The following is a 12,158-nucleotide window of genomic DNA, read 5'->3' as shown; positions in this document are numbered from 1 at the left end:
TGTTACTGTAGCTATAGTACATTTCCATATTAGCATTATTAGTTACCAGTATCCTAGCAATACTAGTTAAGCGTTGCAATTTCGCTTACCTTATTTCTAAAAATAAAGTTTTATAAGCGAGGTTGTGTAAGCTGGTCATGAATCTTCCTTACTTCCAACTCATGGTTGTTCACTAGCAAAAGGTGTAGAAGTGACTTACAAAATAAAGGCTCCGTACAACGGTCATAGCGCATTTGTTGATAGAGAGAAACCAGTATTTTGGTTGTTTATAAAGATCCGATTTACCTATAGGCTGCAAGTGGTAGCTGATATTAGAAAAGGCGAAGTCATAAAAGCTCATTTCTGGTGAAGCAAATCAAACCAATCTTTATAGAAAATGGTTATGCCTAAGCATGTTCGAAAACGCGTTGAGGGATTCATTAATTCATCCTGGGGAAAGGACCATAAAAAACATTATGATGTAGGCATGCTGGAAAATGTTTATAGTGAGCTTTTGAACCAAAAAAATTCAATCGATTTGCTTAAATTTTTGGACGATTCCTTGTTTTTTGAAACTTGTCTATGGCCGACGGTTGCTAATGATATGCCCCTTGTGCAAGTGCAACTAATATGTTTGTTGATAATTCATAAGACAAGTTCCAATCCCTCAATTCTAGAAGGTTTGGATCCCTCCAAGTTTAAAGCTCTCTTTGGTCAGGTAATTCGTTTGTCTTATAAAGAGAATCTTCACAATAGTTTCTGTTTAGTTAGATTTATTACCTTGTGTGTTCAATCCTTGCATGTATCACACGTGAAGAAGCTGATTTATCCTTTAACGAATATTTCAATCCTCGATTGTTTGGAGTCACATGAGAAATTGGAACATGTTTTAACCAAGGTTAAAGCATTTCGAAAAGCTTATTTGTCTTATAAGCAAAAATTACCAGAAATATCACAGCAAAATCCAAATCATGCTGCATATTCTGGTTGGCTTCATCACATACTCTTAAAATCTGATTTATTGCTGCAAGGTAGTACTGACGAAACAAATTTGAGACCATTGTTGACAGTGCTCGGCCTTTGTTTGGCATTTCTCTCAACGTTTCCTACTCGACGCTTCAGTCACGTAATTATAGAAGATAGTTGCTTTGACGTGTTTTCTCGTACATCATTATTTTACCATACTTCAGCTCTTTTTCAGTCTTTGACGGATTCTCTTAGGTACTCTCTTAAGTACCCATATGACAATGCAAAGGGTATTGATCTTTCGGAAAAAGAGATCGTACAAAGGGATGAACTACTATACCATTCTTTACAGACTACTCTGTTTAGGTTTTATCAAGATCGCTTACAAAATCTTTTGTTCTTTCCTCATAGCTGGTTCCAGAAACGTGAAAATCTGGAGAAAATTACCAATTGTCTTACATTTGATGATTTAAAGGGTTTATGTCAAAAATGTCATTTGAGAACTAATTTTACTCAAACTTATCCTATAAAATTATTTCATCCATTTCTAAAAGAGTTGTTTATCTCAGCTTTCGAAAAACATCAACAGAACTCATTCTTGAATTCATCAAATGAAATAATTCATATATCTCTCGATGATTTGAATTTTGCGGAACGAAAGGCGACTGAAAGTCAGGAGTTGAGAGTTCCTTTTAATGACTTCCAGGGGTATACTTTTCAGAATCTTTCCGTATCTTCCTTTTTTCAACGAAACTTGCATGCATTGTACGGTGATTTACACAATAAAGTTACCACAGAAATCTCTTATGCATGTAACCACGGTCTATATAAAGGAGATGGTGTCCAGAAAAGCTCTAACGCTTTAATTCCAGTCAAAAGATGTCGGATTCAAAAAACTGCACCTCCACTTGTTGGTGAAATATACCCTCAGTATATTCATTGCAAGGTGGATTTGGATACCGAAAAAAAGAAATATGTTGACCTAATTGACAAAAACACATTTGTTTGCTTGCTTTCAATTGCTGGTCAGAAACAGCAAATGTCATCCCAGGGCCTTGAGAGTTGTGTAAATCTTGCATTTGGTCAACCTTTTACGAGTCAAGTTGACGCAGAAGGAAATGGAATTAAGGAAAATAATTCTAAAAGTATGGACATTTATATAGATCCTCTTTTTTACTCAGATATGGTTGAAAAAGAAGGAGTATTTCCGGAGGCAATGGACTTCAATTACATGGTTACTATATCATCTTCAGTTAAGGATACTTGGAATGAAATATTAGCAGATCGATTACTGTTAAAAAAGACTGGAAATTTTCCAAAATGGCTTTTAGATTGTTTTCTTGGCTTTGGTGCTCCAAATCTTGTCACTTTTCCCAACGTTGGAAGCAACGATGTCAGCATAAAGGATATAATTTCTTCTAATGAGCAATTGAATAAACTTTTTTCAAATGCAAATACCAATTTAAATAATTTCGTGGATCCAATGTTTATACGTTATCAACGAGACAAAACCTTAATAGAGACGGAAAATGATGAGCATCCTCACATATCAACACAAAAGAAAGTATATTTTAATGATGAACAGTGTTCTGCAGTACTTAATTCTTTGCAGCCAGGCTTAACGCTTGTCAATGGACCTTCTCAGGCCGGAAAGCATACATTGGTCTGCAAAATATTAGAGACTCTCAACAAAAACTTTCAGAATAAAAGAACTCTAGTGGTTTGCAAAGCGAATGATTCTTTAAATAGACTGTTCCATTTAATGGAAGAGGCTAGTTGCTTTGATGAAGGGCGTATATTATGTTTGGGTCGACAAAGCGATAGAGATGACTATACTTCATACGGAACCATTAGGTATTTAATTTCAAAACTCCCTTATCTCCTGGCAGAAGTCGATCGCCTTGCTTCATCAATGAATGTGATAGGCGCATATGGTAGTAACCCAGAAACTGCTTTATATTTTTATGGCGCTTTTGTGAATCCAGCGTGGAATAAATTTTCTAACTTGGCTTCTTCTTCTAACTTTCGAAATATTTGGGACGCCTTCCCTTTCAAAACGTTTTTTCAAGGCCGCTCAAATGAAGTTCCGGATGATGCTTCTCGAATTTTGGACAAAGTAATATCATTGTATCATGAAATTTTCCATTTGTTTACGACAATACGTTACATACAGCCTTACACGTTTTTCAAGCGTTCAACAGATTGTGAAATTTACGCTCTCTGTCAACAAGCTAATATTGTCGGAACTACGTGGGAAGAAGTACTGAAGCGTCTTCCTATATTATCCGAAAAAGGATTCTCGTTCGAAAATTTAATTGTTTTGGATTCTGAAAGTATCTCAGAATATACTGTATCTAAATTGCTTACCTTAAACGAAAGCAACTCTGGTACAAAAAGGATAATTTGTTTTGGAGATGATAGAGCAAATTTGTACCGTAATTTTGAAATTTCGAGTACTCCAACATTCTCTTTCTCAGAAAAACTTCGACAATTTGGGGTTTTTTGTCATCAATTGAAAACAAAGTACAATACACGCAAGTCAATCGGCGAACTTATTGACTGGCAGTATAACCTTCAATTTCAATATGTTGATACGACTGATACGAGTACTTGCTTGCATGGAAATTCGGGATTTGTAAACGAATATCAGTTTATTGATGTAGGTCCATTCAAAGGAGCGAAAGAAACCGAATTAGTAAAAGGAAGCAAGCAAAATCTTGGTGAAGCTGAATATGCGATAGCCATATACCAGTATATGAGGATGCTTGGTTATCCCGCTGATGAAATTGGAATTTGCACTCTCTATGGTAGTCAGGTAGCTTTACTACGCGAAATTCTGAATGTACGCTGTTCCAACAATTCCTTTTTTGGCTTGCCGTTATTTGTTGAGACCGCAAAAGATCTGGAAAAGCATGTAAAATATATGATTTTTACAACAGTTTCGTCTGTGAATGATCCAGAGCAATGGTCCTTAGGAGCCTTCACAAAAGCAATATCTCACGCTCAATATGGACTATATGTTCTTTCTTCTAAAGAATTGTTTGAAAAGGCTGTTCATCTGGGCCCTCTTCGTGACAAAGCATTGGCTACTCCAGGAAAATTATTGTTGACTACAGGAAAGATATACCCAAACTCACATAAAATCGGAGACCATGTTGAGCAATTTGAAATTGAGAATTTGATTCATCTCTCAAATTATGTGGTCGAAATGACCAAGAAAAAGCTTCAGATAATGAATTCATAGAATAAATAATGTTTCCTAGCTAAGTTCAGCTGAATATAAATTATTCCTTATAATTTGGTCCAAATACTAATTGAATATAAGATAAATAATTCATTTTGTTAAAATGACTAAATGCCGAAGCCTTACGAACACCGTCTACTAAACACACACAGTCCAGATTCCCATTGAAGCCAGTGACATTTAGAGGGGTCATCCATATGGTACTCTTGAGTTTTAAAGTACATGGCTCAAAATTTAGTAACAAAGTGTGTATCGGCGGCTTTGAAAGATGTTAAAGTCAATTCTTTGACTTCTTTCCATACTGCTGATTCAGTTAAACATGCAATAAGGGAACTGGCTAATAAGAACACTACAGAGCTTCCATTGAGTGGCAGAATATTGACAGTGAAAGATAATCTATGTACAGATTACTGGCCCACAAGTTGCGGTTCTAGATATTTAAGTGGTATGCAAACCAAATTTCTCAATTGGTTGAATACCAAAGATACTTACATTTTTTTAGACTATGTTTCACCCTTCGAAGCTACTCTAGTCAAAACCCTAAAAGAAAATGGAGGTTTAATTGTTGGGAAAACGAACATGGATGAGTTTGCAATGGGTACGACTACGAATAATGCGTTATATGGACAAACAGTATTCCCATTGAGTGAAGATAAAGACAAGTTATACCAAGTGGGTGGAAGTTCTGGTGGATGCTCAGCATCAGTTGCGGCGGACATTTGTTATGCATCAATTGGTACGGATACGGGAGGATCTGTGAGGCTACCTGCTGCTTATATCGGCTGTGTTGGTTTTAAGCCTTCGTTTGGAAGAATTTCTCGTTATGGTGCTGTGCCTTTTGCCAACAGCATGGATACAATGGGAATTATGGCAAAGGATGTTGAGGGCATAACAACCGTGTTCGGTTTATTGAATCACGCGGATCCAAAAGATGCAACCTGTTTAAGTACAGAGATGCGCACAAAGATTAATGCACATTGCAAAAAGCATAAAAAAACTGAGAAGCCTAGTGTCATAGGTGTTCCAACAAATTGGAACGTCGCTGAAACAGACAAGGAAGTATTGTCAAAATGGAATGAATTCATCTCTTTGCTTAAATCTGAAGGTTATGAGATAAAAGAAATTTATCTTCCATACTCTCTGTATGGAGTGGGTATATATACTTCTTTGGCTTATGCTGAAGGTGCCTCCAATTTAGCGCGCTATAATAATGCCATCTTCGGGTCAAATGGTCAAGATCTAGGGCCATCATTAAGTTCTAGATCTGCATATTTTGGAGAAGAGGTGAAAAAGCGATTACTGCTTGGTGCTTATTCTCTCTCCTCCGGGTAAGTTATTTAATATCATCACTGGACTAACTTATGTAGCAAAAAATTGGGGTTCCACAGAAAAGCTCAATTATTAAGAAGAGCTGTCCAGAAGGAATTCAATGGTAGTTTTCGGATTCCCTCTTTACACGGTCTTGATCCTTCCGGAGACATTGATTTTATTGTTACACCTTCCTTTTTAAAACCCAGTATGCCAATTGGAACCAAGACATCTTCTGACTTTTTGTCGGACAGTATGTTGGTACCAGCAAACTTAGCAGGATTGCCTTCCATAAGCATTCCTTTTGGACAAGTACATAATGGCTTACCAATGGGAATACAGATTATTGCTCAATATGGCGATGATGATTCTTTATTATCTCTTTCCAACGCTTTTTGTTAAGTGATTTTGAAAATAATAGTCAAAAAATAGGGAAATTATTTGCATTCAATATACGATTTTCAATATACTTGTGAGTTTTCTGGGATTTTGACGAACCTCATCAAACCAGTATCTTAGTCTTTAAGATAATGAATGATTATTTATTTATGTCTCAATTTAAAACTATAATGAAAATAAAATCCTAAATACAATATTGTTTACTAACGACGTGAAGCAAATTTCGTTAATTTATTAGCTCTGATTAAGTCTCTCGGCATATTGCTAGTATACTACTTACTTCCATATAAGTACTGGCGGATTGTACTTTATCAGTTTTCTAATTAAGAAGTAGCGTTACTCTTGGAAACTTTTAGTAAACTGGAGGAATGAGTGTGAAGCAATGGGGAATTACTCCTCCCATTAGTACTGCTCCATCGACTGAGCAGGAAAACGCTCTAAATACCGCGTTAATCGATGAATTGAAACATCAGAACCTTTTCGAGTCGTCTGCTGAATCAGAAAGACGTATCAAAGTGCTAGATGACTTGCAGCGCATTGCTACTGAATTTGTGAAGAAAGTGTCTTTGGCAAAGCATATGAATGAGAAGATGGCTAACGAAGCAGGTGGTAAGATCTTTACTTACGGTAGTTATCGCTTAGGTGTTTATGGCCCTGGTTCAGATATAGATACCTTGCTCGTTGTGCCCAAGCATGTTTCACGAGAAAACTTTTTCCAAGATTTGGAGCCTATGTTACGTGAACGGGAAGAGATTACTGAATTAGCTTCTGTTCCGGATGCATATGTCCCAATTATTAAATTCAAGTACTTTGATATTAGCATTGACTTAATTTTTGCACGACTTTCGGTACCCAAAGTACCTAGGAGTTTAGAGTTATCGGATAATAATTTATTAAAAGGAGTTGAAGAACGCTGTATCCTGAGTTTAAACGGTACGCGTGTTACTGACCAAATTTTACAACTCGTGCCTAATCGCGCTGTTTTCAAACATGCGTTACGAGCTGTTAAGTTTTGGGCTCAGCGCCGTGCCATTTATGCAAATGTGATTGGATTCCCTGGTGGTGTCGCATGGGCAATGATGGTTGCTAGAATTTGTCAGCTATACCCGAATGCTGTGTCTTCTGTTATTGTTGCAAAGTTTTTCCGTATCCTACATCAATGGAATTGGCCTCAACCAATTTTATTAAAACCAATTGAAGATGGCCCTCTCCAAGTACGTATTTGGAATCCTAAACTATACCCATCTGATAAAGCCCATCGGATGCCTATTATTACACCTGCTTACCCTTCGATGTGCGCAACCCATAATATTACACCTTCTACTCAAGCTATCATCCTCAGTGAAATGGTTCGTGCTGGAGAAATTGCCGACCAGATTATGGTTGGATCCGTAGGTTGGTCGGCATTATTCCAAAAGCATGATTTTTTCCATCGTTATAAGCATTATTTAATGATTACTGCAGCATCAAAAACTGCAGAAGGACAATTGAAATGGTCGGGTTTGGTGGAATCAAAGCTTCGTCACCTCGTTACTAGGTTGGAGTTGGTGGAAGCTATAGCTTTGGCTCATCCCTTTAATAAAGGATTTGATAAAATTCATAACTGTAAATCAGAAGAAGAAGCACATCAGCTAGCGAGTGGAATCTCTTTAGACGTTGCCTCACAGTCCGCTGATCTTGAGAGACTAGCTGCTGACGCCAATGGACAAACCGAAAATGAGGATGAAAAGGATGAAAAAAACATTTATCCTGTTTATACCACTACTTTTTACATTGGCTTAGAACTAGAGAAGAAAAAGGGACAACCCATCAAAAAGCTTGATATATCCTGGCCTGCTCAAGAGTTTTATGAATTGTGTAAAAAATGGGAAAGATATGATGAAACTCAAGTGAACGTTTTTATTAAGAATACTAGAAAGTATGTAATATGCTATATGCTTTCAAATTTACTAACGGTATAGTGTTAATTTGCCTGATGAAGTGTTTGAACCAGGAGAAGAAAAACCCAAGTCCTCTAAAAAGAGATCTTTGAATGACGCTGGCAATAATAACGAAGTAAGTTTTTTTTGTTAAAGAAGGCCAACTAACCATGTACAGACCATGAAACGTCAAAAGATTTCTACAGCATAAATGTATAAACAGAAAAGGAAAAACAGGTATATGTACACCTTAAGTGTGGCTACTGATTGTTAAAATAATATTTCTTAGTCTTTTTAGCTTTTTCTTTTTATTATGCTAAACTGCTTAATTTCGTAATAGGAAATGAAGATGAAATGAAAATAAGGCTTTCAATATACAACCAATACTTCAAAAGTAATGAGATTAAATTATGCTGAAATTAATTTCAAATTAACCATATTAACGTGAGCTTTTCTATATTATTACATCAATTTTAAATTCTTCAAATCTGAAATTGAAAAGCTTAAGCCAAGAACGTAAAAGAGAATACCCACACAACTGAATACAATCAATAAAACGATACCGACACTAATACCGAGATCAGTCATATCTTTTTTGTGCTGTTGACGAACTTCTTCGGAAATAGCAACTTTCGCGGATTCATCCTTTACGTTTCCCTTCTTTTCTTGGAAAAGCTTCTCAGAAAATACCTTGTCGTAAAGTTCGCGGTAACGACGAGGGAAGATTGTTTCGCAGGCTTGTTCAATATTTCCGCACTGAATAGAAATTTTCAAAAAGTTGGGATCCTTAGGCGTATTCTTGTAATGAATCTGGCGAGTGTAGCGCAAGAACAAATCACAAACATTTTTTATGTTAACGGAATGAAGTACAATCTGAACTGCTTGACCTTTGCGGATCTTAACGTTAGTTTGGAACACTGTAGGGTTTCTAAAAACAACTGATAGGGTTGCAATGGCCATAACCTGAGGGATAGCAACAAAATTAAAAATTTTCTGGTCCTGTAAAGAAGCAATGTAGGTGAGAGCATCCGTAGCATGAGTTAAAGCATTAGCAGTCATTTCAGAAAGACAAGTAAGTGCTTTTTCTGAGTTTTCCGGTTGGCAAAATTCGCCAAAGTTCGTGACATACTTTGACCAGATTTCTTTGGGCCAAAAGTGTCTGTTATCATCAAAGTCTTCACGATAATCACGGATAATATTTGTCTTCTGTAAGAACAAACCAAGAGAGTTGGAGATGGTTACAGCATGAGCAAATTCTGGATCTTCCAATTGAGACTCGGCAAACAACCGTGACAATCCAATACCCACCAATCCAGCTACATAATGACAGTATTGATCATAGTCATGTACCGTACTAACAGAAAATCCATCGTTCTTTCCAGACAAAGTCACATAATGAGCCATTCCCTCACCCATTTCTCTGGTGCTTTTACGAATAACGTTTCGATAGCCTTCATCAAGCTTTAGGAATTCAGAAATAACGATATCAAACTTTACTAAGACTTCCCTATCTTTTTCATTGGGACCAGACTCCTGAAAATTCCACCCTTTTTGTTCAATTTTCTCATGGAATGACCTTAATATAGGAATTTTCTTGTCTAAAGGCAAGGTCATATCATCCTCCACTGTATCCAATGCTCGAAGGATCAGATAAAACAGCATTATAGCTTCTCTCAGTTGATCTGGAAGTGTCTTGATGACTGCTGAAAAGGATCGAGATGTCTTGTCCAAAAAGATATAGCATTGGCGAATGTCATGAGGAAGCTCTTCGTCTTCAGCGAAAGTTGGTACATCGTGCCATAACTTATATTGACATATGCATCGAAACTCTTCAACACGATTTGATAATTCAGATAGCATGTTTTTTCTATTATGTTTTCACTTAACCCAGTTAGTTTTCTACTTGGTTGTGGTGGAAATAAAGAGTTTTTACCCAAAGTAGGTCGTCTACCTTCGCTTTGTAATCCCCGCGTATGTTTATCATAGCAACGTTCATTAATTTGTTAATATAATATCACTCAGCATATAAGATTATCGTTAACGAATTACTTGATACTGTAATTTTAAATGAATTTTGTCGCTTCATTCAGTTAAAATAAATTGTAAAGGATTAATTCTGCATAATTAAAAGAATGTAATCATTTAAACCTCCTAGCTGCCTCTATATCTTCTCTGCTCCCAACTCTACAAACTTCCCCATTCAAAACATTTTAAACATAACAGTTAATACAGAAAACAAAACACTCAAAATTCACCCAGCCATTGAAACCAAACATTATAAACCTTTAACAGCAGTTAATAATACCCAATAAATGAAAACATCACATACACAAAGGAAGTTACGAATACTGACCACCAAAACTATCGCCGATCCTCACAATAACTTTTTAGAAAAACAAATTAGAATAATTAATTTAATTAAGAAAAACCGTAATCGGTAAGGCTTGGCCTTTTACTTAGTAAAAAACCAAAGTGCATTCCTTTATTGCAAAAAGCCATCAAAAGTAAGTATTTTTTTCACCCATTAAATCCCGGGTTATTTCATCTTAATAACATTAGTAATCTACAATTATCACCAATAAACTGCACCGCAACTAAGATTGAAGTTGTATTGAGGAACGCTGTCATCTGCTAAAATACTAAGCGGGCCGGTACCTTGTGATACTTCGCTAGCTCCCTTGAAGATTTGGAAGAGAGGAAGACCAGAAACAGTTGCATTGTTTTGTACAAAGCTGAAACTATTTGCTGTCACACCAGCTTTCATGTTAGCGCTACCCAAAACGGTACCATTTACAGACACCTTCAAAGTGAAGCTAGAGCTTGAAAAGGCAATCACATCAATTTCATCTTTAGAATTCTGACTGTTGTCAGGTTGGCCAATTGAATCCCCATTAGCTTTAGCATTCTTAGAATGAATGCGATAAGTATAGAAAAGTGTTGAAGGGCCTTGAAAGTTAGATGGAAGACCAGTTGTTCCTTGCTTGTACATTTGAATAAAGTAAGGCAAAGTTGCGGCCAATGGAACATGGGTGAAAGCATCAACCCAATCGTGAGCATTGGTACCATCTACAGGGAATGCTGCATTATTGTTTGTAGGACCAATGTAATGGCTTTCACCATAGTCATTCCAAGTAATAACCTGAAGATAGTCGGGTTGAAGTTGAATCATTTGCATCCATCTACTATACCACAAGCCCTCCGAGAAAAATACAAAATTTTTCGAGGCAAAGTGGGTGAACATACATGGACTTACACCGCCCATATACTTCTTTTTTGTGGACTTGGCATGCTGCAAGAAGGTTTGATCTTCGGAATCAGACAGAGGAGTTCCACTGTAGTAAGGCCAACTGTTCCATTTGAAAAATGCATCAGCAACAGTATTATTTTCATAAATGTCGCTAGCGTCAAGGGACCAACAAGGCAAGAAGAAGATATCAATTTTAGCGGATGCTAATGCGTCTTTGACTTCGGTTTGCCAACCATTGTTAGCATTGGCCTCTCCGAAAGTAACTGTTTCTCCAGAAAATGTTCCAACCAATACTTTACCATCAATGGTAGCTTGGTGTTTACTCTGGGCAAACGTTTTGACATAATTTGTCACAACACTAGCGGGAACACTGCCCATTGCTGCCATGTCCAAATTCAAATATAGCTTGAAATTTTTGTTTACTGCATCAGCAGCTTTATACACTAGCTGAAGCTTCTCCATCATCCAACTATCGTTGCCAAAGTTCAAAGCAAATCCGTCTAACCCATAACCAATAGCATTGTTAATATCCCACTCAAAGTCAGCCTGTTGATAAGTGCTTGTCAAACCCATCATGAAGTGGGCTACAACAGCCTTTTCAGGAAGATCAGCCGTTTCCACTGCTACATCTTGAGACTGTTTATGAGAAGGGGAGAATGGCGTATGCTTGAAAAGGTTTTTGAACTTGAAGGATTTAAATTTTTGAGGTATTTTTTTCGCAAAACAAATATCGGTTCCCATGGATATTAAAAGTTACTTGCTTCTTGATGGAATAAAACAATAAAGGAATGACTTGGTAGTAAGAGGTATGGGCACAGAGATAGTACTGGGTTATCCTAGAATTTATAGTAATTTCAATGTAAACAAACTCCGAAATAGTAAACAAACAGATCTGCATAAAAAGGAGCTATTCAATTTTCCAAATCCATCATTAAATTATTTTTAAATGCATATCTCCAATACGAGATAAGGTTTATTGGTGTTTATTTACGTATGCTTGTTTTAATTTAATACTCCTGCCTTGGGGAAAAACTTGGGGTAAAGTGAGAGTTTAAGACATGTAGTTGTTTTCACATAGTAAAATTATATCATTGTC

The 12,158-nt window shown here is 36.6% G+C and overlaps 5 protein-coding genes across 5 annotated transcripts; 3 read left to right on the top strand and 2 right to left on the bottom strand.

Moving 5' to 3' along the window:
* Nucleotides 1–376: 376 nt before the first annotated feature.
* Nucleotides 377–4,189, top strand: cwf11 (U2-type spliceosomal complex ATPase Cwf11; the record flags this gene model as incomplete). Its single annotated transcript, XM_056180247.1, has 1 exon — nt 377–4,189. One exon carries the CDS (start codon nt 377–379, stop codon nt 4,187–4,189), a length of 3,813 nt encoding a protein of 1,270 aa, XP_056036669.1.
* Nucleotides 4,190–4,411: 222 nt separating this feature from the next.
* gta1 (mitochondrial glutamyl-tRNA amidotransferase alpha subunit Gta1) lies at nt 4,412–5,899 on the top strand (the record flags this gene model as incomplete). Its single annotated transcript, XM_056180246.1, has 3 exons — nt 4,412–4,634; nt 4,692–5,517; nt 5,557–5,899. 3 exons carry the CDS (start codon nt 4,412–4,414, stop codon nt 5,897–5,899), a joined length of 1,392 nt encoding a protein of 463 aa, XP_056036666.1.
* Nucleotides 5,900–6,264: 365 nt separating this feature from the next.
* Nucleotides 6,265–8,026, top strand: pla1 (mRNA cleavage and polyadenylation specificity factor poly(A) polymerase Pla1; the record flags this gene model as incomplete). Its single annotated transcript, XM_056180245.1, has 3 exons — nt 6,265–7,814; nt 7,858–7,951; nt 7,994–8,026. 3 exons carry the CDS (start codon nt 6,265–6,267, stop codon nt 8,024–8,026), a joined length of 1,677 nt encoding a protein of 558 aa, XP_056036667.1.
* Nucleotides 8,027–8,277: 251 nt separating this feature from the next.
* On the bottom strand, nt 8,278–9,675 carry erg9 (farnesyldiphosphate:farnesyldiphosphatefarnesyltransferase (squalene synthase) Erg9; the record flags this gene model as incomplete). Its single annotated transcript, XM_056180244.1, has 1 exon — nt 8,278–9,675. One exon carries the CDS (start codon nt 9,673–9,675, stop codon nt 8,278–8,280), a length of 1,398 nt encoding a protein of 465 aa, XP_056036664.1.
* A 712-nt stretch (nt 9,676–10,387) lies between these two features.
* agn2 (glucan endo-1,3-alpha-glucosidase Agn2) lies at nt 10,388–11,803 on the bottom strand (the record flags this gene model as incomplete). The annotated part of the gene is made up of 1 exon (XM_056180243.1): nt 10,388–11,803. One exon carries the CDS (start codon nt 11,801–11,803, stop codon nt 10,388–10,390), a length of 1,416 nt encoding a protein of 471 aa, XP_056036665.1.
* Nucleotides 11,804–12,158: the final 355 nt, after the last annotated feature.

Source organism: Schizosaccharomyces osmophilus, chromosome 1 (assembly GCF_027921745.1).
Source record: "Schizosaccharomyces osmophilus chromosome 1, complete sequence".
In the NCBI taxonomy this organism is placed as follows: Eukaryota; Fungi; Ascomycota; class Schizosaccharomycetes; order Schizosaccharomycetales; family Schizosaccharomycetaceae; genus Schizosaccharomyces; species Schizosaccharomyces osmophilus.
The sequence above is the reverse complement of the archived record's forward strand: the minus strand, read 5'-3'. Positions and strand labels throughout refer to the sequence as shown.